Source organism: Marmota monax, unplaced genomic scaffold (assembly GCF_021218885.2).
Source record: "Marmota monax isolate L192 unplaced genomic scaffold, Marmota_monax_Labrador192_F-V1.1 WCK01_AAM20220418_F8-fsc00047, whole genome shotgun sequence".
Lineage (NCBI taxonomy): Eukaryota > Metazoa > Chordata > Mammalia > Rodentia > Sciuridae > Marmota > Marmota monax.
In genome coordinates this window covers 13,131,116-13,158,586 of record NW_026692072.1, presented here as the reverse complement: position 1 = coordinate 13,158,586, position 27,471 = coordinate 13,131,116, and the positions used below count along the sequence as shown (strand labels likewise).

At 47.4% G+C, this 27,471-nt stretch overlaps 1 protein-coding gene across 1 annotated transcript in view; it reads right to left on the bottom strand.

The window, feature by feature from the left end:
- Positions 1-27,471, bottom strand: part of Ptprj (protein tyrosine phosphatase receptor type J) — a 189,947-nt gene that overhangs the window by 79,299 nt on the left and 83,177 nt on the right. The window contains exon 2 of the mRNA XM_058584037.1: positions 1,113-1,131. Within this exon, the coding sequence (XP_058440020.1) occupies positions 1,113-1,131 (19 nt within the window). The remainder of the gene's footprint in view (positions 1-1,112; positions 1,132-27,471) is intronic.

The following is a 27,471-nucleotide window of genomic DNA, read 5'->3' as shown; positions in this document are numbered from 1 at the left end:
ATAAAATTAAAGATATTTTTAAAAAAACTTATTAGTGCCAGGCATGATGGCACACACCTATAATCCGAGCAACTTGGGAGGCTGAGGCGGGAGGATCACAAATTTGAGGCCAGCCTCAGCAATTTAGTAAGGCTCTAAGCAACTTAACAAGACCCTATCTCAAAATTAAAAATAAAAAGGGATGGGGATGTGGGTCAATGGTTAAATATCCCTAGGTTCAATCCCTGATTTTTAATTTAAAAAAAAAACTTAACTATTATATCTTAATTTTTCTCATTTTACTATAGACCAGGGAATGAACTAGCACTGGCTAGCAACTGAAGCTCAGCCTTCCACATGATACTGCCTTTTTGTTTTGTTTTCTGAAGTGCTTGGGGTAAAAATGCAGGGTCGAGCACATGCTCGCTCACCCTGCCACCACTGAACCACATCCCCAGTCCAGCCCTCCACGTGAAGGCAAAACACACAGGAAGCTATCTCTGATCTTCCAAAGGTTATCCCAGTATATGGCTTTTTTTTTCTTAACATAGCAAGGTAGCACCAAAAGAAAATATTTATGGGATAACAGCACATAAAACATAAAAATACTATGTTATAATTTCTAGTAAGTTAAATCACCCCTCGGTATTGGGGGAAAAAAAAGTCACACAGTATACATTTTTCTTAAAAGACAGGGTCTCACTATGTTGCCCAACCTGGTCTTAAACCCCTCAGCTCAAGTAATCCTCCTGCCCCAGCCTCCCAAGTAGCTGGGAATAGAGGTACACAGCATCCAAATTAGAGGATATAAATTTTTATATTTTATAAAATATAAATTTTTTATAAATAATCAGGACTGCATGACTATTTGAAATTTTTTTCCTTTTATTTGCTGTTTCCATCCTCACCCCACTCCTTCTAAAGAAAATTTGGAAAGTTACAGGGCTTTAACAAATTATCCTAAAACAAAGCTAGATATAATAGTTAAGTTTGTTTTGTTTTGTTTTAATATCAGGGATTGAACCTAAGGGTATTTAAAATTCTGTGATTTTTCACAGTTGCTGTTAATGTTGCTCTGTGTTCACTAGGGGGCAGTAGCGAACAATACAAGAACAGAGGAAAATGGTACTCACCATCACCTGAGCACACAATCTGTAACAGGAAAAAAAAAAAAAAAAAACAGAAGTCAGCAGATTCATTCAGACATGGAAAATGCAAATCAGAAATATAGCAGTTGAGGATTTAATAATGGGGGGGTGGTACGTGCATTAAGCTAACTAAGGCTTGCTGGCCAGGGCTCAGGTGTCTTGGGACATTAAATATAGGGACTCAAAGAAACCAAGATTTAGCTACAAAGATTAACTGGGCAGCTGTTGGCTACGCCGTGTTTTTCCCACGGACAGCACTGGAGCAGCTCCCAGGCCAGCACCTCTCTCCTGCCCCTTCTTGATGAACTGAGGCTGTCAGGACCAGATAAAAAGGAAACCAGGACCGGTGCACCCCTTCCCCAGAATGATTTCCAGGTCACAAGTGCAGCATGCAAAGCCAGATGTAGCGGAAGAAATCCACTGGGTTGGGGGTTTTCATTGTACAAAAATTCATCTTCTATCAGTAGGTGGCAGTAATATATATATATATATATATACATATTTTATTCATAGGGCGAGCAGCTTTGGGTGGAATAAAGATTTGAAAAGAAAGGCTTTCAAGATTTGGCTGATGAATCCGCCATCTCCAGATCCTCAGCAGGTTGGAGGGGGGTCCTTAAGGATATTCATTGTGATCCATAAATTATTTCTCCATCCTTTTAAAGCCTAAAATAATTCAAGGCTGTATGTCCCATGGTTTCATAAACATATCTTTTTGGTGAGCTCGATTGGTCAAAGGATGGTGCTCAGGAAGAAGAAAATGATCAAAAGTGGTGGGGGGTGTGGGGAGTCCACTAACTTCCCACCACACTGAGAATAAAATTCCACCCTTCAATCACAGCCCGCCCAGCCCCTCTGGTCTCAGTGCCCCTCACGTTGTTGAAGCTGGCTTCCCCCTTAGAGCCTTAGGTATTTATCCCTCCTGAAGCTTTCTGCCCCAGACCTTCCTTCTCATGGCATGGCCAACACTTCACCAAGTTCTCCCAGTCAGCCATGGAAATTAATGCCCCTTATCCCCGGCATATCCCATCTCCCCCAACTGCAATGCATGCCTCATGAGAGCAGAGACTGTTGCACACAGTAGGCCCTCAGTGAATGCCACTGGAAAGAGAATGAACCCAACAGGCAGGGAAGCCTGCCGCAATGTTCCCCAATGCTCAAACTTCCCACCCCCACCCCTCCATGCCAGCCGTAAGCCCTCGTCCTCTCAGGCCTCACCTGGGGCCCCGCCCCGCCCTTCAGTCCAGGCAACACACCAGTCCACATGGTCTGAGACAGGCCCAGGAGTCAGTGGCCAGGCAGGCAGCACAGGGCAGTAAACGTATTCTGCCCAGGAGTTAGAAAATGTGAGACCTCAAAACCTCGACACCCTGGGAGGGCACGTCCCAGCCCCTCCCAGTGGCATCTCTTCGGCATGTGCCATCGCCTCTCCTGGAACCTATCCATCTAAGTATCACCTAAAATCTTCACGGATCTCGGTCCCGCCTGCAAGCTGTTTCCAGGAAAGTAAGGGAAATGCGACGTGCCCAAAAATAAGTGATTCAGGAGAAACACGGATGGCTTGTCTAACAAGCGATTCTCAAGCACCTGAGTGGGCCAAGCACGCCACTCAAGGGCCAGAGCTACAGCAGACAGCCTGTGTATCGCCGGGAGGATGGTGGCTGAACGCAGCTGCGGGGCTGGTGCCAGGGTCTGTGTGTTCCGATGATCTGGCCCCTAAGTCAGAGGCTGATGACCGCTACACAGGACAACATGTCCAAGAGCTGTGAGTTCTACCATGAGGAGCGTAAGGACCACATCTTGGAGGAAAAGGCAGGTTTACGGGAGATTAAAATCACAGCTTTGAATCTGTATTCTCAACCTGTTTCCCAGGCTGGGCCCTGTTTTAAGTGCTTCCCAAAACCAGTGTCCTCCTGCAAACAACCTGGAAGGAGGCACAGGTCACTAATGAGCTGGGGAGGTGAAGGGCCTGGATCTGAACCCAGGCACGCAACTCCAGAACCCCTGGGCTTAGCCACTAGCCACGTGCCTCCCAAGTGCACAGAAACACACTAAGAGTTTGGGGTGACCGACAAGTTAGTTTCAAAAGATGATATCTGTGTGCTCCTTTTTAACCTCCACCCTCTAAAAAGTAATCCCACCATGTCCTTGTCCAGGACCACAGAGCACCCGGGGAGAGGCAGAGCCAGGATCTGGGTCATCAGCCAGACCCCCATCTCTGGATAAAAAGGCACTGGGAAAGACACCACGGGCAAGACACCCGGCACAGGGGGTACTTCACTAACACCCTCTTAGAGAACGCAGTCAACAAGCTCATCTTTCTCCAATAAACTCAAAGACCAGTTGTGCCAGAGGAGACCAGTTTCCATAGATGCACATGCAAAGCAGGAAAAGAAACTTTGGGGGGACAATTTTCTACCAGTGACAGCAAGGCATGGTGACAAGAATAACCCTCAGCTCCTTCCCCACTAATGGAGAAGGACTCCACAGAAATAATCCCTCGTGAATGACCTTCCAACAGTGGGTCTCCACCCCAGCCTCTCCCAATCCTAGAAGGCAAAGAAGTGAGCACTTCACAGCCTCCTCGCTGGGACTCCTGTACTGTACAGCAGCAGCTATAAATCTCCACTTTACAGATAAGGACCCTGGGTTACACAACCCAAAATCACGCAGCAACCATAACTTGCCCCAGGGACGAGGGAACAGAGGAAAAGAATGGGAAAGAGAGGCTTCAGGCTGCAGATAAGACCATCCCGCCCACTCTGTACTTCCCTCTGGTGGAAATTAAACCTGATAAAGAGTGCAGGGGCAAGCTCCGTGCCAGGGGCACATCTCCCTGAGCTCCCAGCCCTTCCCTTGGGACCTGGCAGACCCTTGGGTCAGAGGGTTATCAACCAGACCGCCCTCTGGCTAGGGCTGAGGGGCACCAGAAGTCAGTCCCGAATCCAAAACTGAAACCAGGGGGCCATGCTCGCATGAAAGACAGCAAGTGTTAGAGTAGCAGAATTCGCAAAAGTGAAAAGGCAGAGACAACCCAACCCGTTCCAACAGAGGCTGAAATGCAGTCTATCCACGGGACCAAATATCATTTGACCACAAAGAGGAGCAAAGTACTGATCCACACTACCACGGGGACGAACCTTGAAAACATTAGGGAGGCCCCACATGTTGTATGATTTCATGGACATGTAACATCCGGAACAGGGGACTTCACAGAAACAGAAAGCAGGCTAGTGGTCGCCTGGGCTGGGAGGAGGGGTGGCTGCTAATGAGTTTGGGGTTTGGGGTTTCCTGTGGGTAACGTGTTTGGAACTAGATGAAGCGATGGTCACACAATATTGCAGACGTACTAAAGGCCGCTGAAGTCAAGTGTTTCCTCTTATGCTATATAGGTTTCACCTTGATTTTTTAAAAAGATAATAGTGGGTGACTGAATAATCAAGCTCAGCCACTGCTGGGGGAGAGGGGGGGAGGCTGTTGTTGAAAAATAAGTCTTGAGAGGTGGATTTGGGGAGGCAGAGAAGAGGGAGAGCAGTCACCCTGAACTGAACCAAAAACACTGGCACTCCAGAGCCCGGGGCAGCCGGAGGATGATGAAGAAGTGACCCAAGTTCACTAAGTGCCAGCCCGTGCCGGGTGCTGAGATGGGCTCTCTGCAACCCCCGTCTCAGTAGAGGCGTGCGTCAGGCTACGAGATGGATCTAGACTCCGACACTGTGAAGGGCATCATGCAGCAGCCCCGGCTGCGGGCAGGCAGGCTGCAACCTCAACCTCTGCTCCCCAGCGTCTGAATCTGTAAACGGAGATGCTGACCCTGTCTGGCTCCTGGGAGTGAGGAAGAGAGTCAACGACCTCATTCAGCTGCCACTATTATGGTCACCTTCACGACAACCCTGCAAGGTGCTTCTGTCCCCACTGCACAGATAACATGGCCAAGGCTCAGATCCCACTGACAAAAACAATGGATAATCTGAAATTCCTACTCTCCTGAGTATTCTTTTTCCCCAAGTATGAAAAGGAACGATTCAGATACAGAGGAGGCCATCAAGGCCCAGAGACAGTAAGTGGCTTGTCCAAGGACACACAGCCAGGGAGGAGCACCAAAACTAAAGCCCAGGCCTCGGCCGCACCCCCTCTCACCAAGGGTCCTCAGCCCCTCCAGTCCTGGGGGCACACCTGGCTGGGTACTCAAAACTTGCAAAGTCACTCATACAGGGGACCCAATGCTTCTGCTGACCCCCACAGCTGGACAACAGGAGCAAACCCTGAGGAGCAAGAAGTCACCCAGCGATGACAGGAAGAAGGGAGCGGTGTCCTCTGTCCTGTCAAAGGCTTCGGCTACCCAGACCCCCCAGGTGTGGTGGACAGCCCATCAGACAGCAGACGTGTCCAAGAACACCCAGCGCCTCGGGGTAGGGAGAGTCTCCTCCTCTCTGGGGAGCAGCCCCTGCTGTGAGACCTCCAGCCCAGCTCCTGGCTCCTTCCCTCAGAGATGGGTTCCTGTTTCACAACCTCCTTCCCTTCTGCTGAAGAGGCAAACCCTCTCTGGGAACCACCAGTCTCCAGGAACTGAGGCTCCAGTCACAAGGATCTCCCCCTGGCCTGAAAGAAAAAGCAACTGTTAACGCTGCTCCTCACGCCATCCCTGTTTAGCCAAAGCTGCAGAAGTGACATCAGTGATCCACTCTGAACCCTGGATTCTTCTCACTCCACAACTACGCAACAGGACCTCACCCGTCATGTCCACCTTAAACTTCTAAATCCCCACCCACCTCACTCTCCATGAAAACACTACACACCAAAACACCCCAACCTCTTCTCCTTCTCCCCTCTCTCTGACGTGACCATTCCTTGAGACCTGTCTCCCTGTCTACAAACTTTGGACTTCTTGCTCCCTGGGCTCTGTTTCTCTGCCCAATGCTCCTTGACTTCCCTCTTCTCCACAGTAGCCAAGTCCCCATGACCCCGAATGGAACAGCCTCACCCTAGGGCTGAGACAGACTCAGGCCGGTTCCATTTTTTGATGCTCCCAATAAACACATACACATACAATCAGCAAGTGCCAGACAGGATTCTATCTGCTACCATATATTTTTGTTTCAGTCTGTCAGATTCTCACTGTAACTCTCTCTAGATCCTCTTGTTTGGAACATAAAAGACCAAAGCCTAAAGTCTTCTGTGAACACGGAGGTGGGACAGCCGGGCCCTAATGTACCTGGATGCCCCTCCTCTAGCAGCCTCTCCCTTCAATCTACAGAGGAAACGTAACAGAACTACTAGACTACTTTCCAGAAACCAGGATAAGGAGAGTTTGAAAGGTCTGTTTGCAATGGTGTGGGTAGGGGAAGGGACATTAGCAAGGGATGTGCAAGAATCCTGGGGTAGCCACATTAGGAAAGAGCAAACAGGCATCTCCCAGGAGGCCCTCTGGCTGGGGCCTGCTGCTGGGCTGGCCCAATGGGAAGCCAGAGGTTAAGGTCACCCCTGGTGTAGAACGCAGAGGTCAGCCTCATCTTGGTGGGCAGAGCAGGTTGGGGACAGGTGAGCAGGGGGCCACAGGAGCACACCGATCAGCAGCACAGACCTCAGAACGTCTCTGCTGAGAGCCTGGGAATCTGGTGACAGATCCAGCTGCTCCTGGTCCTTGCGCTCTCACAGAGCCACCCCTTCACCAACTACAAAATGACAGAAGGTGCCTGACATGTAGGTGCCACGTCTAGGTTCTCCCAAGATGTGAACAAAACAAACTTCCTTTATTCCCAGCTGACGACCTTCCCCCGCTCCAAGAACCTCTGCGGCCGCTGCCCCTGGGCTTTGCTGGGTGACCTCTGACCTGTCCAGTCCCTCCACTCATGCCTCCTCCTCCACCCTGCACTGTCCCAGGCTCTGGGCTGAGTGCTGAAGAGATGGGGGAACTCAGGTGGTCCCAAGAGCTCACCGGCAAGAGACCCACCAAGAGAAAGTGACAGTGCGGCGGGGGGCGGGGGTGGGGGGGCACACCTGTCGTCCCAGCAGCTTGGAAAGCTGAGGTAAGAGGACAGCCACTTAGAGGCCAGCTTCAGCAACTTAGCGAGACCCTGTTTCAAAATAAAAAATCAAAAGGGCTGGGGAAGTAGCCAGTGGTGGGGCATCCAAGTTCAACTCTGAGTACCCCCCCAAAAAAAAAGTCAAAGCCTGATACCACAATGTGGACAAGCAGCCAGGAGCCACCGGAAGAGCAGGCAGAGGGTGCAAGGACCTCGTGAGCTTGGGGACAGGAAAGGAGGGGCTCAAGTGGTTTGAGGGAAGCCTGCAGAGGAAGAGTGGCAGAAAAGCCTCAAGAGTGGCCCTGTCCCGTGAAATTTAATCCTAGTCGGTGCTACTTGTTAGGCTGACTGAGCCCCTCGCTGCTGCCCAGTCACTGTGCTTCGGCTTAAAACGATCCCGGAAGGCAGCAGCTGTGTTTATCCCCATTTTACAGACGTGGACACCGGCCCTTAGAAAAGTTAAGCGCTTAGCTGGGTGTGGCACCCCACCCCCCCCATGTAATCCCAGGGGCTCAGGAGGCTGAGGCAGGAGGATCATGAGTTCAAAGTCAGCCTCAGCAACTTAGCAAGGCCCTAAGCAACTCAGCAAGATCCTGTCTCTAAATAAAATACAAAATAGGCTCAGGATGTGGCTCAGTGGTTGAGTGTCCCTGAGTTCCAGCCCTGGTACAAAAAAAAAAAAAAAAAAAGAAAAGTTAAGAAAGAGCCTTTCGGGCATCTTACAGATTCTGGCCCAGGTCTGCCGAGCCCTGAAGCCCTTGACCTGAACCACGCCCAGGCAGCACTAAGCAGCTTCATCCCCAGGAAAGTCTCCACTGAGACCAGGAAATCAAAAGCAAACCCCAGGCCTGCAGGTGGCAGGGCCCATCCCCGCCTCACAGCCAGGTGCCATCAGGCCAGCTGAACTGAATGACTGATGCGGCTTTTGCACTATTCTTTAAAAAAAAAAAAAAAAAAAAGGAGCGAATTGGCAGAGCCTGGATTTTAACAACTGACAAACCTTCAGGTTTTCTATTATACACGTTGGTTTTTCAAGGGTGGGTAATAAGTGACTGAATAGCACAATGGGTAACAATAGACTCTTTATCCTTCTAAAACCAAGCCCACACACCATATGACAATAGTTATTTTTACTCACTGACGTAATTAACCAAAATGTGAACTGCTTCAAGCAATGTTTAAAATCAAATAGCATTTTATGGGATTTGGAGCATGCAAAGATTTCATTTCTGAAAGACCATCATTCTCCCTAGTCCTCATTTATCTCCCATGTGAAAATCACCCAACGGCTCCCTAAAATAAAAAAGGCCCCTAAAGCAAATCATTGATCGTGAAAATGGCAGATTGGGTGGGCCCTGGGCCCTCCCTCCAAACCCAGAAGCCAGGCAACAAACATCTCTGCAAACACTTCCCACAGGCAGGTGTGGCGTTGTGGGGTGGCCTGAGCCCCCGGCATCTGCTTCCACCTTAGAGTCCAAAAGGCAGGGGATGGGTAAGCCAGCAGGCAGCGTGGCAAATGGTACCCAGGGCACAAGATGGCAGGCAAAGCAAGATGATCATGGCTGGCTTACTGTGCCTCGTTGGCAAGTAAGAGACTGAACTTGTTGCTGTCAGTCAGAAGGAAGGGTGGAGAAGAGAGAGCACAACCCACAGTTCTGTGCTCCAAAACACCACATGAGGCTTCGGTGAAAGGGAGGAGAACCAGGCACCCTGCACAGCCCAGGAGGCCCCTCACCCCCACCTGGGCCAATTGGAGGCATGAGGGACTCTACCAAAGGCACTGAGATAAGAGTCACCAGAGGCACTATTTTGGTGAGACTATGTGAACTCTTTGAGATTTAGAGCTGAGGGTGATGAAATCCCAGGCCAAAAGTTTCCATGGGTATTTTTAGCAGCAGAACTATTTTTTAAGAATCTTATGAAGAACCACATATAGATTTAGAATTCCACATTTCATATTTGATCTATGTATGTATGAATGTAAACCTGTGTGTGTGTGCATGTGTGTGTGTGTGTATTCTTCAATGAAAGCAGCCTCTTCCAAGTTCAAGTGGCCCTGCTCTTATTTTGAATGTAACCAAGTTAAAATGCTGAGAGCCTTGGCGGTATGCAGACTTGGTGGAAGAGATATGGGGACAAGTATTTTCATTATAATTTTAAACACAATCAAAGGGTGTGGGGCGGATATTAAATGAAACTCAAATCAACACTTATGGATTTCCCGAGGGACCTCAAGAACACAAGTGGCCTACCTTCCCTTGGACAACTGAAGGCGAAAGTAAGCCCCCGTGGGGTTCAGCAGCTCCACCAGACCAGCGCTGAGCCTGAAGCCCAGATCCCAGAGCGCTCCTCAGGGCTCAGTCCTCGTACACAGAGGCCAGAGGGTCTGAACCCCTTCTCCACCTCAGATAACAGGTCTGGGGGTGCTAAATCAGGGCTCCGTCGTCTGAGTCTAGCCCACTGGCATCTTTTGTTTGACCCGTGATGTTTCTTAAAATCTTAAGTATTGAAAAAAACAGGGAGACTTAGCAGTTTTTAAATCCTGATTTTCAGCTTCTCAAATAAAATTTTTTAAAAAAAGGATTTGGTTTTCTTATCTGGCCACGTTCAAGCTATTAATTGGATCTGACTGTCAATCCCCTTTGGGGAGGGGGGAGTGCTTGGTGTTCACAGTCTCTCCCAGATACTGTCACCCCAACGCTGAGGACAAATGGCAGTTGCCAAGCAACGTGGCACCCACACTGTGGGTTTTCTCCACCACACTAAGGCCTGAGAGGCATGTGACTTTTCACAATTTGGCCCAATCCATTTATTTATGTTCCCAATTGGCCCTGAAGACATCTGAGTTGGTGACCTTTGATTGAAGTGTACCTTGTAGCCACAACAGCCGGATCACAATCATTAACAGACTGTTTACTTTCTCGGGTTCTCTCTTAGGAAGAGACTTCTAGCCAATGTCAGCTGTGAAGAATGAGCACAAAGGGAATATTAAATGTACATTTGACTGCCCCCAAATTCCCACTGCCTCCCCACTCCTCGCCACCAACGCTAGGTCCAAACCTCCCAAAATCAAAACGCAAGGCAGAGAGTTCAGATCTTCTAGTCGAAGACTTTAATTCCATCCCCTGAATCTAATAAAACTGCTCCATATATCCCACCAGTCCCCTTCCCTCCTGCCCTGTCCAGCACCCTTAGAGTAAAAACAGCCAATAGCCACCATCGTACGCCAAGCCACCACCCACTGACCCTGCTATTCTGAACTGAGGGGACTGAGACAAGGTGGGGTAGGGTAGAAAAATCAGCTGGACTTGGAGTTAGGTCTGAATCCTGGCACCAACACCTTAATTAGCAAAGAGTCCGAAGGCCAATGACCTAACTTCATGAGTTACTCCACCTGTGCCATGTTTAAGAACACTGTGTCCCCACCAAGTTCCCACTGAGACTTACACCCTCCATGCAGCAGTGCTGAAAGGTGGGGCGTGATGCAAGGTGTTTGGGTCAAGGGGGCAGCGCCCTCATGAGTGGATCAATGCCTTTCTCAAGCGAAGAGTCCTTGCTCTCAGGGGACTGGCCTGGTTACCATGAAAGCAGGTTGCCCTTCTGCTTCCCCCATGAATTAAGACAACATGAGGCCCTCAGCAGATGTGGTCCTAGACTTACAAAACCATGAGCCAAAATCAACCTCTTTCCTTTATAAATTACCCAGTCTCTGACATTCTGTAATAGCACCAGAAAACAGACTAAGACAGCTTGTAAGTTATGGTCTACTCTGCAGGATCCATGTAGGAATTAAGCAGTATGGAGTAGGGGCTCTATAAATGGCAGCAGACACCCATATGAGGGAGTCGACCTGGCACTGCCAGCCATCGAGCACAGGAATTACAGAGGACACACTGGGGAGTCTACTTAACCACTTTCGACAATTATCAACAATACCATCTAGCTGGAGCAAGGGCAGGGTGAAATATCTGAAAAGGACTGAGCCTGAGAGGTGGGTGTTTGGAAGTTGATTTTTGTACATTTGATAATTTTCATAACTACAAGAAAACAGCAGGGATATGTGGGGTACATCTGTAACTTCCTCTTAATTTTGTTGTGAACCTAAAACGGCTCTTTTAAAAAGTCAGTCCCCCCGCCCCCCCTCTTCTCATGGTATAAACAGTATTTACCTCATACGACTATTGTGACAAGTCTTCAATCATAAAATCCACGTGAAGAACTCAGCATACAGAGGGTGCACAATCAATATTAGCTATTATGATAATTATCACCTCCAGCAGGGCCTAGAGGAGGAGGGTGGAGTAATGGAGCAGAAGAGGAGTGAGCCGTCTCACAAGACTGAGAAGAGCAGGACAGGAGGAGAATCTGCCAACACAGGAGCCTGCACAGCAGGGGAGAGCGAGTGGGCATTCCGGGTTCTCTTGCATGCCGAGGGGACCTGGGGTTACAATCCTCTCTGGCCACTTCTCGGGTCTCACTGCCCATCACAGCCAGAGTTGCACCAAGCCCCCAGGGAGGCCAGGCTGCATCAGCCAGGAACACACTGCTTCCCGAAAAGCCACCACCAACCCCGCTCCCCACACCTGCCAGCAGGGTCTGCCAAGGTTAGCTGAGCGCCCAAGACCTTGGTGCCCTTCTCCCCATGTGCCAGGATAGTCTCACAGTGGGCTCAAAGTCTGGGGGCAGGGGGCAGTAGAAAGTCAGCCATCCAATGCACAGCACATCACCAGAACATCCACACGACAGTTCTCCAATCAGCAACCTAACAGCCCCCAAACACAGGTTTCACAGGAAAGCCACATAGTTATCACAGCAGATGCTGTCAAGCCATAAACATCACCCAGTAGACACTTTTTTATTTAACATCCAAGCAGTGAAAAGAAGACAGAGTCATCAAATAAATTATTGGAGAGCTGGTGCAGCAGAGCTGGCCCACAGAGAAGATGGTGATAGGAGGTGACAGGTGATTCTCAACATCTCATCAAGCCTAATGAATGTCCTAAATTGAAGGGTCAACAAACTTCTTCTGTAAAAGGCCAGGCAGTAAATACTTCAGGCCCTGCAGGTTGTACAACTCTGCCAGTGTGTAGCTGGGCATGGTGGCACATACCCCAGATCCCAGCAACTCAGGAGACTGAGGCAGGTAGGCTGCAAACCCAAGACCAGCCTGGCAACTAAGTGAGACCCTGTCTCATAATAAAAATAAATAAATAAAAATGGCTGAGGATGTAGCTCACTAGTAAGTGCCCCCTGGACTCAATCCAATACTACTCAAAAAAAAAAAAAGAAAAAGAAAAATACTGCCAGTGTAGTGAAGTCAGCCACCTACAATATACTAATGCCCATGGTTGTGTCCCTATACAATTTTATTAACAAGCATTAAATTTGCATTTCATGTGATTTTCGTGTGTCATTAAATATTATTCTTTGATTGTTTTTCAACCACTTAAAAATGTGAAAGCCATTCTTAGCTCACAGCCCATCCAATAATAAGCAGTGATTGAAACTGGCACACAGGCTATAGTTTGCTGACCCTGCCCTAAATCACATATTTACCCTGGACAGAACCCACAAGTATGGGCCTTGTGGTCAAATCCTAGCTCCACATCCTGGTTCTGACAATTACCAGTTTCAGCACTGAGCTAAATCTCAATTTTCTCATCTAAAAATAAGAATTATGATCAGACCCTCCTCAAACACTTTCGAGATTTAAATGGAATGGTATCAGGGACAAGGCAATGTTCAAGAGAGGACAACTCTATTATTATTACCATCGTCTCTTTGCTTTGGGCTGGATTTCAATCAACTCAGTTTTGGAAAGCACACAGATCTCTCAAGGCTAGAATGAAGTTCCAACTGGAAATCTTTGGCTGATAAGACATGGGATGGAACAAAGTCTTTCTTAATGAATGCAGGGTATTTGGGAGATTAAAATAATTTGAAATGTGAGTCCATCGTCAACAGAGGATACCTGGTGATCAGAACAGCATGGGGCCACGGAGATGCCTTCTCAGAGCAGCCCCGTGGCATCCTGTGCATGCAGCTGACCCTCTCTGGGAGCACTCAGCATGCACCAATCTATTTGACCACATGCCCACCGGTCCTCTCTCTGGTTATAGTACAAGCTCTGCCAGGGTAAAATCGGTTGCTCTTCCTATCCACGGATGCCTAGCCCGTCGCCTTCCCTGTTCTGGGCTCATTCAGCACAGGCAGGTCAGAGGACTTTCACCGGGATCTCTGGGGTCTGAGACAGCTGGCCTGGGCTTTCATGGGCATAGCTGAGTGTGTGAACTTCAGGGCCTCAAGGGCAATCAATGATGCATGTGACCAGTCACACAGTAGGATAAAATCTTAGGGATGATCTAAACCCACCTGCCTCTATTTACAGTTGAGGAAACAGGCGCAGAAAGCTAAGAGTGATTTGTCCCACACACCTGGGTCTGAAGCTCATTCATTCATCCCCCATTTACTGTCGTGGCTCTGCCAGGCCCTCGGATCACTGGAGGGCAAGAATGAAACTCTCCTCATCCCAAATTGCTTTTTAAAGGCCAGCAAGAGAAAGACTTTTATCTCATTTTAGGTGGAACCACTAAATTTAATTTTTTAATTTGGCGTGAACACCAGTGTTTTATATTCCACTGCTTTATGTCTCTCCTTTGTCATCTTCATAATTTTTCAATATACACGCCTTTTTTTTTTTTAAGCAGAGGTACTCAGGGCTTCTGTAAAGGAAAGGGTGAGTCATGAAAGCGCCATTCCTGCTGCACGCAGGCTTTTCCGGGCACACACACCTCAGGGGCCCTGAACCACCCGCGGTCATCCCCTACTCTGGCCACTGCTGCTCCTGCCACCTAGAAAGCCAGGCCTTCTCACTCCCTCCTTTCTTTACTTGACTCTGGCTCCTTCCCTGCCAGGATAACTCACGGAAATCCCTCCCCAGCGGAGCCAGCGCGCTCCTCTGTGGGTCTGCTCCGCACCTGGCGCTCACCTGGAGCACGAGGCACTGTGGCTGTCCACTGACTGGCTGACAGGCGGCTGGACGGGCTGAGCAGGATGCGGGATGAAAGGATGACAGGGGAGAGGGCGGGCAGCGTGAAAGCCAGCTGGAATTGGGCCGTGGGGAAGAACAGAGAGCAATGGAGCCGAGGGTGGGGAAGGGATAGACTGTCCAGAAAGCACAAAAAGGGGTTCTCGGACTCTGGCAGGTTCAGAACTATCTGGGAACTCGGTAAGAAATGCAAAGGCCCGGCCCTGTCCTACCTCCACTGGTCTGGACGTTGGTGCTCTCTAAGTGACCCTGAAGCGTGAGATCCACTGGTACTTTAGGAGAAAGGACGCTGTAGCCCAGGGTCCCCTCTGACTGCAGCAGCCACAACCCAGAAGCCTCCAGAAAGGTCCCGAACACCCTAGGAGAAGGGTTGGGAGTTGTTCAACCAATAGACTGAAATAACCTCTAATGGTTTTTCAACAAGGAAGGGCCCAGTTTCCTGGAACCCAGGCCACCTGCCCAGCAGGTTCTCACTGGGCAAGAACCAGACTAATCTGGGTAGAGAACCAGGCCAAAGAGAATGCTCCCTTCAGGAGCCCTGTAAACTTCTGACAGCTTCTTCCAGTTCTCCCTGCGACAAATCCAGTAATCCAACACATCTTAGAAAGTAATCCCGTCGGCCTAGTTGCGAATTTGGGCTAAGAGTGATTTTCCCTACCAAACAAGAACTTGAAATGTTTTTCCTATCAAGGTCAGGAAGACCCATCCTCCACCTCTCAGCACGTAGTAAATCCTGTTCCTGCCCATTGACTGGCACCATCTGTCCACCCAGCACATTACTGGTCACATTCGTGGACCCCTGGCTTGGCTTTGTGTGCTTTCAGGAAACAAAATCAACACTTAAAATGCACGACGGACGTACACATAGTCTGTCAACTGCAATGAACTGTGCTAAATTAAACAAGTCAGCATTTTACAGAAAAAAAAGATTGTATGATTGTGGAAGTCACTGCTGGATTAAGATCTCTGCCCCACCATTTAGTAGTTGAAGGACACTGGGTGAGTCACTGATGATCCTGAAGCTTCAGTCTGCACATATCCACAGGAGAAATGCTGCTGCCTGACCCCCCACAGCTGTGCCCCCCGAGAGCTCTGGCAAAGTAGATGGCTTAATAAATGTTAGGCAGTTACATCCACGAGGTAGACTCTTCTTCAGAAGTAGCAATAGCTAACTCTGGAAAAAGATTCTCTTTCTCTCTCAAGCTCAATGGTATTTTACCCAGTTGAAGATAATTATTAGCTATTAACAATAATTACCTCATTGTGCAAATAAATTGCATTATAGAAAGAGTCACTCTCTTCCAAAGTTTGCATTAACAAAGAAAAAGCTAGAATTCTCAAAGTCTCCTAAGTCCAGTCCATCTTTCTTTGCCATCTAATAAAACACTTTTTATTTCCTTTCATGGGCTTAAACTTCACTAAAAGGCAAATTGTCTGAGGGCATGCTGCTGAGACAACAGGACTCTGTGTGTGCTCAAATAATCCCCTGTTCCAGTTGACTGTTTTCTATTTTTCTGAATAGACACTGTACAGAATCAGGAATCAGAAACGGTCCTGTGATCTCCCTAATTGCTTCCACAGACAAGTCCAAAATGGGTAAATTTTTTTTAAAGACACAACTGATTCAAACCCTAAATGCTCCTCCAGGAGCTCTCAGCCTTTCTCCCACAATGGCCTGCCCCCCCCCCGCCCCCCGCCCAGCCCTCATACCCCAGGGCTGGGCAAGAATTCAAGTGGCAGAAAGGGTCTTCCCTCCAGACAAGACCCATCTCTGCCCAAGAAAGGCCAGAACTCAGAAGAGGAAGGCCAGGAAGTGGAAGACAGCATGTTCTTGGGCAAGCATTCTCTCGTTACCCTGAAGCTGGCCCAAAGTCTAATCCAAAATCTAGCATTTGGAAGCGGCTTTATTACAAAGAACTCCCATAGACCAAAAATATCCATAAAGGCCACAAAAGGACTTCAAATACACCCATCACAGTAAACACAGCAAAAAGCTCACCCAATCTCAGGTCTGACAGACATCTCAGTAGAGATCAGGATCTAGGTCTGCCCAGCACTAGGATTCTCCAGGTCCAGTTAATCATAAGGTTGGGCTGACACATTTGAGCAACCACTAATGCTGGTCCAAATTCCCAACAGGTTTAACACAGATGACACTGATTTCAAACAACAGCCTCTGTCAAAGCCATCTCAGTAAGCTTATGCCACAAGTATCTCATTAGGGTACTCGGTAAGCTTCATATTGATTATTGCCATTTGCTAAAGATAATAAGAAGCTCCAGCAAGATCTCTTGGTGATGAAAGAGGGAATTTTCTACTCTTGCATGTTTTAACAAATTAGATAAGAGGGAATTTTTTTTTTAACTTGGTCCCTGCTGTTCAAAGAAAAATTTCCCTGCGCGCACTATAGCTTCTGACATCCTGCCAAGTTTCAGACGCTGAAATATGAATGGGATTAAAAAGGATTAAGACAGAGTAAATGCTATTAACAGCTCCTCCATTGCATGCATCTATCTTACTCAGGAGCCAATGACCCACCAGGGAAAAAGAAGGGCTGAGAAGGAACCGAGCTCATTCAACACCTGCTCGCTGGGGATGGCAAGGTCAGCAGTTAATGCTGGGCTCTCTCCAACCACAAGCCTGTCAAAGGTCCGCCCCACTCACCTTGACACATAATCAAAGCACACTTCATCATGGATCGTCAGGGCCGCAGAAGCCATTAGCAACCAGTGGCTTCCCATTTTTATGCTAGAATAGCAAAATCCTCCTGATAAATTAAATGTTATGAGAAACCCACATAAAATCAGACAACATTATTAATAAGCCTTTATTTTAAGACTACAAGTTTATAACATGTGCCTTTTTACAGAGTATGGAGTCTATTTTTAAAAAACAACTCAGGAAAACACAAAACCCAAAGTCATTCCATCCATCTCTGCATCTCATTGGACTGCACTAAATCAATAAAAGTCTGATTTGCATAGATGTAAACCTGCAAATGGTACAAGGTTAACAATTCATCTCCACCAAACAGAGAGCAGAGACTTTATTCATAACGATGTCACGAAAACTGGCGAAGCTGGAGGTCAAAGGAGCATGTGGACAGCTGCCAAGGTAAAACTTTTAAATAATATAAAAAAGAAATATAAAAAAAATTTTTAACCAAACATTTAATGAAAGTCCTGAAACACATCACAAAGCATTTCCTTCAGACAGGCTTTTGTTACTCATCTACACTCTAATCTTAGACAAACTGTACTAAAGGATTATTTTTTTAAACGATGAGCATTTCCTCACCCTAGGAAGCCAATATAACCTTGATACCAAGACAAGCAAGTACAAAATGAAAAAGGAAAGTTACAGGCCAACCATATACATGATCACAGATGCAAGCATTCCAAACAAAATTAATCTATCAATGTATAAAAACAATATCTGTTAAGGTCTGGATCTAAGATTATCCTCCAAAGGGCTCATGCATAAGGAAACGCAGTGTTCAGAGGTGAAAAGACTGGATTGTGAGAGTTGCAACTTCACCAGTGGATTAATCCACTTGATGGATTACCAATTTGGGTGGACTACTGGGTGGTAAATGTAGGCAAGTGGGACATGGCTGGAAGACACAGGTTGCTGGGGGCGTAGTCCTGGACTATATCTGTCCCAGGCCGCCTTCTTTCTCTCTCCCCCGCTCCCAGGACTCCACTTCCACCTGCCATGAGCTAAGCAGTGTTCTTCCACCATGCCCTTCCACCATGATGTTCTGCCCCACCCCAGGCCCAGAGCAATAGACTTGACTGACCATGGACTGAACCTCTGAAACCATGAGGCCAAAATATTTCTGCTCCTCAAGTTGTTCTTGTCAGGTTACGTCACAGTGACAAAAAGGCAAATTAAGCAGTATCACAACCAAATTGATTTACCATAGGAACAAAAGTATGATTTGTAAATAGAAAATATATGCCATTTATTATGTTATTAAATTAAAGGTAAAACCTACCAAGTCACCTCAGTGGGTATAGAAAAAGCATTTGGGGATATTCAACAGTCATCCATGAAAAACCCTTAGCAAACTTAGACTAGAAAAGAACTTCCTTCGCTCGATAATGGCCACCAACCATGTCCCACTGTGGCATATTCACCACAGCTAAGAGAGGAGAACAACCTGACTGCTGGTCCATGGATGACTGGATAAGAAATGCTGAGACAGATATACACCTCAACATACATATCCACAATATTCTTCTGCCTCAGAAAAGCAGTAGATTCTGCCTTTTGTAACGACTTTTGAACCTAGAAGGCAATACATTAAGTGAAATAAGCCAGACCAAAAAAAAAAAAAAAAACTCATGATCTCACTCACACAGTTATTCATCACTTAACGTGGGGGTACTTTCTGAGAACTGGGTTAGTCAAAGTCATCACTGTGCAAACATCATGGAGTGAACTTACACCAACCTAACAGGTCCGTCACTCAATGTGGCCTCTTCATGCAATCAGGAGACATGGTTACCACGAGACTCGTATGAGGCTGCTGCCAGCATAACATGGCAACTGTTTTACAGAAAAAAATTTTTTAAGCCAGGCATGGTGGCAAAAAACTTTTTTTTAAGCTGGGCATGGTGGCACACACATGGAATCTCAGCAGCTCAGGAGGCTGAGACAGGAAGACTGCAAGTAAAAAGCTAGCCTCAGCAACTTAGCAAGGCTCTAAGCAACTCCCTGAGATTGTCTCTAAATAAAATATAAAAGGCTGGGGATGTGGCTCAGTGGTTAAGTGCCCCTGGGTTCAATCTCTGGTACCAAAAAAAAAGAAAAAGAAAACTTTTTTTTTTTTTTAATAAGGAGAAGCATACTCTAACATCAGTATAAATGCCTGGCTTTATGATACATGCCTATGATCCCAGCATCTTGGGAGGCTGAGACAGGAAGATCTCGAGTTCAGGGTCAGCCTCAGCAACTCAGTAAGGCACTAAGCAACTTAGTGAGACCCTGTCTCGAAATACAAACTAAAAAGGACTGGGGATGTTGCCCAGTGGTTAAGCGTCCCAGAGTTCAATCCCCAATACTATAAAATAAATAACTAACTAAATAAGTAATAAAAGGTATATAAGTAGATACATGAACCAGTAACATAATAGTTTATTAGCATTATCAAAGTAGTATGTACTCTATGTAATTATATGTACCATATGTTACTAGCAGTACAGTATGTTTTATACCAGGATCACCACAAATTTGTGAAGACTGCACTGGGAAAAAAACTATGACAATTTCAATGTCACAAGGCAACATGAATTTTGTAGTTCATTATAAACTTTGGGGCTGCAGTCCATCATTATGCAATGTATAGCTGGATGTGGAATCTAAGCATAAGTCAACTTCACTGTAACTGTAACAGCAGAGCTGCAAGTCCTAAGGCGTGAGGGAGAGCAGGGGGTGGGGTCACACAGATCAGAGGGTACACACTTGCAGCTATGTGGGAGGAATACGTCTAGAGGGCAATGCACAGTATAGGTCCTATAGTTAATAAGGGTGCACTGTGTTCTAGAGAATAGATTTTGGGTGCTCTACCACACACACACACACACACACACACACACACGTGCACCAACTCTCATTCCACGCACACCAGGAGACATGTGCATCTGCAACAGCCCAACAGGTAGGAAAAGCCAAATGTCCACCACTCAGGAAAATTAATAAACTATAGGATATCATACCAATTAATGGTTCACATCAATAAAAATGAATAAACCACTTCAACGCTACAAGATGGATGGATATTAGAAAGCTGATACTGAGTGACAAAAAAACAAGTCATCAAGAACCATGTGACCCCACCTTAATACACTATAAGGTCAGTAGGTGACCTGGAGCCATGCACAGATATACTAAAAGCTACTTAATGTTGAGACCTAGTAACATCAGAATAGTGGTGGTCTGGCTGAGGTGGGCACTTAACAGGCTACAGAAGCAGCATAGCACAGATAGGTGGAATGAACAGGCTGTGGATTCACAGGTGTCTGCATTATCACAGTACTCACCCCTCTATCCTCTCCAATCATCGCATATTACATGCCAATTTGTAATCCACTGACATTATCCACTGTTGTCGTCATCATCATCAAAGACAATGATACCAGCTAACTTTTATCAGGAGATTACTTGATTTCTAGACACCAGGCACTGCTCCAATTCCACAGGCGAGGAACTAGAGAAACCAGGTGACCGTCCCAAGGTAGCACTGCCAGGTGGGAGGCAGGAAACAAAACCCAGACCTCCTCCCCCATCTTGGCCAGTGCTCCCTGCACCATGCCCAGTGCTCTGCTTTGCACCCACCTGTGGGTATTTGTTCGCCTCATTTCTGCAATTACAGTATCTATTAAAGAGCATGCCTTATCACTCTCTTTGCTCCCTTCTGAGTGCCTAGCACACAGTAGGTGCCCAATAAATACCTGTAGGCTAGATGCATAGATGAAAGGTGCCAGACTCTCAACCATAACTTGCTCTGTCATTTAAAGAAGATCCTGAGAAACTGATCCATGAGCACACATGGGCACCCAAGAAAAAGCTTCTTGTTTTATGCAATTTGCAACTAATCATTAGTTTCCAGAGAAATGATTCTTGGCCAACAAGGAAGCAACAGACAAGTGAGTGGCCATCCGTCAGGAGAAATACTGCCCATGAGGTATTACTAATAAGCTCACAAATGGTTGGCTTCTTGTCAAAGTTAAGCAAATCCGTGGCTCTCTCCAAACAGCCACCTCAGGCGCCCTTAGCTAGGAGGGAAAGGGATGGGTGGATAAACAGGCTACCAGAAGCTTGGGTGCAGAGTCAGGGTGGGGAGGTACTGAGAACCTAGACTCTAGGAGGAGCTGGGATGTGTCGGCCAGTCAGCAGGCTGGGTCACGTGGAAACAGCACTAGAGGCCACCATGGTCACAGGCCACCCTCCTACTCTACAACTGATCTAAGGACAAAGAAAGAATACCTGTACATCTAGAGACCTGCATTCTGGTCCTGGATCTAACTACCTGTTCCATCCCTGGGGTTCCATCCCTCGCCTTGGTTGGGCCACTGCTCTTCTGTCTATAAAATGAGATTTGTCAGGCCTGCCTTCGAATTTCACAGAATCATTCAAAGACCCTGTGAGATGGCACATACTGCCCCCTCGCCTACCAGAGACTCTTGAAACGTGACACAAATTCTTTTCTCTCTGTGAAAGTATATATTTAAGAACACTTTTCAGAAGCAAGTCGCCAACCTTATCAGTCTGGCAACAGCCTCGCTGTCTCACGGCTAGAAGCACCTGCATTTCTGGACAGCACCCAGGGGAATTCAGAAACCAGGAGTTCTGTTGCCAAACACTACAGACTACGAACGGGCTTCACAGGGAGACTCAACCCTACCCCCCAGAGCAGCCATGCCCCAGGCCCCAGCCCAACCCCCAGCCGATGCTGCCTCCTCTGGGCCCAGAAAACAAGCTTCCAGTGGGGAAGGGACAGAAACGACAGCCATGACAACTTGGAATAAGTTAAGATCAGTAGTTCTGCCTGTAATCCCAGAGGCTCAGGAGGCTGAAGCCCAAGGATCACAAGTTCAATGCCAGCCTCGGCAACTCAGCAAGGCCCTAAGCAACTTAGGGAGACCCTGTCTCAAAATGCAAAATAAAAAGGGCTGGGGATGTGGCTCCGTTCTTAAGCGCCCCTGGGTTCAATCCCCAGTACAAAAAAAAAAATCAGTACTTCTTGGAAGCTACTTCCCAAAAGTCGACTTCCCTTGAATTGGTTTGCTTTGTCCTGTCTTGACACCAATCCCGAGGAAGCAGGTGATCTTGAGAAATTTTACAATCACCTGAAGGAACAAAAGGTCAAATCCAGAGCAGAAAGGGAAAAGTTGTCACATAAACAACTACTGTTTTTCACTTGGAGGAAGCCAGTCCAGACCTGCCTTAAAGAAGACAGCAAGGGTGAGAACAGCTGGGTATGTGACTTCTCCCCCGTCACCCACCACCACTAACCAAACAAGACCCATCCTGCCCTGCGGTTTCCAATGAGTTTTATGTCGGAGGCTAATCTTTTAAATACAAATACACACACTTAACTCCTCACAGGGAAGTAACAAAAAAATGCAAATTTATGACAGTAATGAGAATAACGTTAGGACAGCGGCACACTTTTACAAAGCTCTGCCCGTATGTCCAGCGATTTTTTCCCCAACATTTCCAGCAATCCCAGTTGCATTCCTGTGAAATGTGGGATGCTATTAGCTGCATTCTACAAGTCGAGAGTGTGAGGTGCAAACATAAAAAGGGAATCACCCAAGGCCATGCAACTAGATGTGGCAGCTCCAGGAGCTAAGTGCCTGACACAGGCCCTCCCTCCCCAGGAGGCCGCTTGCCCACGGCCTTGATGGCCTTGATCACAGAGGGCAAGGCCTGCATGCAGACTGAGGAACCCCCGGGCAGACAGGTAAAAGCCCTTGTCTGCGCTGTCTGGAATGCAAGTGATAAGCAGCCTTGGATAGGAAGCCCTGCACCAGCCCAGAGCCTGGCCCGCTCCAGTGGGCAGGCCGTGTCCTCCTCCACCGTGGGAAGCACAACAGGACTTAGCCTAAATGGCTCAAAAATGGAGAGCACTGGCCACATGCCTGGGCAGAAAGGACCAGCTGGCCAACAGATCCAGGAGGAAACCGGGAGACCAGCACCCAAGACCTCACCCTCTCGGGAAAAGACAAAGGTCATTCCTGGCCACACAAGCCAGTCTGAGAGCTGGGGCAGCAGTATATTCCAGGGCATAGGAAAATGGCCTGTGAAGCCGGCGTGCCCACTTCTGGTCTAGGAGGGCAATGGAGACACTCGGGCCACCCAGATGTGCAGATCTGACTACCGAGGGCCAGAGGGCTCTGCTCTGGCCAGGAACATGACACCAGAGCCACGTCCTTGGTAAGGTTGAGGGGACAAGGCAATGTTGGGTGCAGGAGCTTTAAGAAAGGGCAGGTGGTCTGGAGGTCTGGGAAGGAGAGACCACTCTTACTGCCACCCTGAGGCTTGGGGAGCAAGTGGCTGTGAGAGCGAAGAGGTGCACCAGGAAGGAGAAAGGCGTACAGCATCTGGGGCTGCGCAGGGGAGACAAAATCCTGTGTCTGCCTCCAGGCCATTTCCAGGCTGACAGGGGCCCACAGGTCATACCAGAAATTAAAGAGAGTGTCCCTGATCCACTCAGACTAGAGGGGTGGAGGGAGAGGATAAAACACTCACTTTGTAGAAAAAGGTGTTTCCCCACATTCCTCCTGAATGATAACAGTCACATTTACTGTGAGCTGATAGAAGGCAGCACTGCCCTAAGGGCCTGATGTGGGCTACTTCATTAAATCCTCGTGACACTGCTTTGGAGTTAGGCTGCACTCCACTGCCTGGCTTGGGGCCTGGAGCAGGGTGCTCTGCCTCTGAGCCCACAGAAAGACTCCTGTCACCTCCTTTGAACATCGCTAGGTGTCAAGCACCGTGCTAAGCATCCTACACACACGATCTTACAACCACCCTTGGAATGAAGTATGCATCCACTCCACCTAAATTTTGTCTACGGACAGTATGACATCAATTCTTGAGCACGTTTTTTAAAAAGACACAGGCTAAATCACTAACAATGGTGTCTTCAGGTGGTAGGTGGTGGGAAAATTTTTCAATGTGTTTTTAACACAGGATACAGCTTCCTTTCACAACAAAAACAAATGAGATAGTATTTAATTCCATGTAATACACATTTGGGCACGATAAACAGCCATAATAAAAACGTTCAAAGTGGTTCTCAACCGTAGCAGGCAGATGGCCCTCCCAGCCACATGACACTCTGACCAGCGATGACAAATGGTGTCACACGCTGAAATTACGAGAGAGAAGTGTGCTAACTGGGTAGACGATAGACGATGAACTCCTCGCAGAGTTCTAAAGCAAAGTTTCTCAGCTGACTTGACTCAGCTGGTGCAACTTAAATTTTCTTAATATGACATGCCGGGATAGACACTGCCTCGCTAACACCACCCAGAGCCGAGCACAACAAGCCCCAGCATAGAATCCACACATGACTCCTGGCCTTCACCTGGGGCAAAGGAGAAGGGGCCATCTTGGTGCACAAATAGGCCCATGATGGGAATCTAATTCACCCATCCTTCAAAACCAATAGCTAAATAACAGGTAGAAGAACCTGGCCAGGGTCCAGAATCCCAGTGGTGTCGACCACCGCCTGGGAAGGGCCACTGGACACGAAGAACAAAGACAGTCATTTTTCACACATCACTGTGCCCTGGTCTCGAGGACAATCCTATGGCAACAAGCCAGGGGCATTTGGGACCATTTGCCAAGTCACCATGTTTCCTTCATCTGTGAACAGATGGAGTCACCACACTGTCACCAGGAAAGCACGGTCCGCCAGGACCATTCCATTCCCACAAGGTAATTTGTGTCAGTTATTATAAGGCTTCAAGAGGGAGCACGGAATGTTCTTTGGTCTTAAAATTTGATGGTACGTCATGAGAATTTCTGCATGCTTGCTACTCTGTGATATCTCTGTTAAAAGGCTGTTGCCGGGTGCCCCAGATGAGAGTGAAAATGCTATAATTGAATGTTATCACTGTCAATCATCTTAGGTCCCAAAAGGCAGGCAGGTCATCTCAAGAAAGAGAAGAGTGACAAGCTGCATAAACAGCACTTGAGTCTGAGCAAAGCCTTTCTTACTCTATCCTCCTTAGACCTGTGCCTGGGGCTGGGGACAGGGAGGCAAGGGTTTCAGATCTTTGAAACCATTCAGCAGTTAAGAACAAGAGCCCTAAGAGAGGGCTGAGGAACAGCCCAAGAAACAACTCAGATTACTCAGAATCATAAGTAGTAAATGCAGAGTCTTTGCTAAAAATAAAACCCTCTGGCTGCTGTCCCTCACTGACTTATCACAAGGACCTATGTGTTAATAGGGGAGGGGGACAGGCAAAGAGAAGAGGGTTTCCTTTGATCTTGAGCCAAAATTTCTCCTAAGCCAAGTCATCTCATTAAAGGATCGTGTGAACCACTTGCATAGGTACACCAGATAAGACCTCAGCTCATAAATAAGTGAGAGAGGATTTAAGCACAGGTGTAGCTAACTCAAAAAACTGGTGCCTATAACCATCCTGTCTGGATTTCGGCCCTGACTGACCTCCAATTTGCTGGGTGACCTTGGGCAAGTCACATGCCATCTCTGAGTCTCAGGTACTTAAACCGTAAAAGGAAGGTGGTGTGCCTTGACTGATTCCTGAGATCCCATCTAGCTCTGCTGTTTGATTTTTATCTACCAGTGTTTGGGATTTCACAGTCTACTGCATTTTCAAACATCACACATACCAAAATGTTAAGGATCAATACAGGGCTCACAACTTTTTACCTTCCCACCCATCATCATTCTTGTTTCACAAAAGGATATACTTTCCCCCTGAAAAATTGAGCTCTGTATATGTAGTAAGAATTGTAATGCATTCTCCTGATATATAAAAATATAAATAAATAAAATTTCAGTAAGGACTTATTCTAACTGAAGGATAATTCTTTGAAATGAGTAATAGTTAACTCCGTGAGAATCTCAGTACTGTGTCCTTTTCACTCTTCTTAACATGGACCCCCACCCCAAAAACTGGACCACTGGAACAGTCTGCAGACCAGTGTTTGGGAACCACTGTCACATGCATTTCTAACCCTGTTAATCCCAGCAAATGAAACGCAGCACTGTGCCTGGCATACAGGAAGAACATAATGTTTTTCTGTTATTGTTGTTTTGAGTTTTTTTGGTATTTTTGGTTTGGGTTTTAGGTTTTGTACTGGGGATTGAACCCAAGGTTGCTTAACCACTGAGCCACATCTCCAGCCCTTTTTATTTTGAGACAGGGTCCTGCTGAGTTGCTTAGGGCCTCACTAAATTGCTGAGGCTGACTTGGAACTCAAGATCCTCCTGCCTCAGCCTCCCAGTTCGCTGGGATTATAGGCGTGCACCACCGTGCCCAGCTACAGTACATTTTAATTGCAGGAAGAAAAAAAAAAAACGATATAAGGTGAGTTGTACAAATCATCTATCAAGATTACTCAAGAGAAACAACGTTGATCATCACCACAATGCATTACATCATCATCAACATCGTCACCATCATCATGGAGCCAGGCAACAAGCTCCAGTGTATCAGAGACACTGGTTCATTTAATTTGCTCAACCCAAGTTTTAACCATTTTCTGTCAAAAGTGTGCAGCTCCCCAGGGACACAATAATGCGAAACACATTCAGGTTAGAAAAAAACAGATTTCAACATCATTTGACGTTCAAAGTGGGGAAGCACACGCACGCAGTCTTTTTTTAAACCACCCTTGCTCTGGGAAGAGCAGCAGGAAGCTGGAGAGGAGCCACGAAAATAAACATGCAGTGTCTTCTGGCACTAACTGGTCAGCTGGGAGAGGCAGGTGGCCTGAAGCCAACCACCTCAGTTACCCAATAAACACCAGGACAGAACCCCAGGTGAGGTCACTGCTGTCGTCTTGGACTACAGGGTGAAGATAAGACACCAAACTTCAGGCTACAGGCTGGGGAAAGCCTGGGACCCAGGATGAACGTAACAGCCCCAGGTCTCAGAGAGCCCCCATTTACGTATCAGCAAGGTGCAGTGGTCCCCACATCCAGAGGTCCTTCCTGCTCACAGGCGACCCTGGCTTGCCTCTTCCCTGAAACCAACTCTCGCTGCTGCAGTTCTCACCAATCTCTTTCAGAGGAGTGAACAAAGCTAACAGATGGAGAAGGTTCCAGGAATTAAATACGAAAGTGTCACAGCTGGAGGAAAACCATCGCATTTTCTTACCACACAAGCCCCAGGCCACTCGGGCCAATCTTTAAACACACAAGACAACAAGACACACGGAGAGTGCAACTCACCCAAACCTACGAGGCTAGGAAGGCAAACAGATCAATCATTCAGACAGACAGCTCCTGACATCAGGGATGATGAATAAACCTGATCAACCACCTAGAAGAGACTCCTGAATGATCTGCTACAAGATCTGCTGCAAGATCACTTCGGTCCCCGAGGCTCCGTCTTAACCAGCCCGTCTTGAACAATTTGGTTGCAGGGCCCCTTTATGCTTGTAGAATTTTGAGGACTCCAAAGAGCTTTCACTTATAATAAACCTATGGCTCGTTAACATAAATAATCATTTTATGAAAAGTGATGCTATTTTCCAGTACAAACAAAAGTAAGAAGAGTGG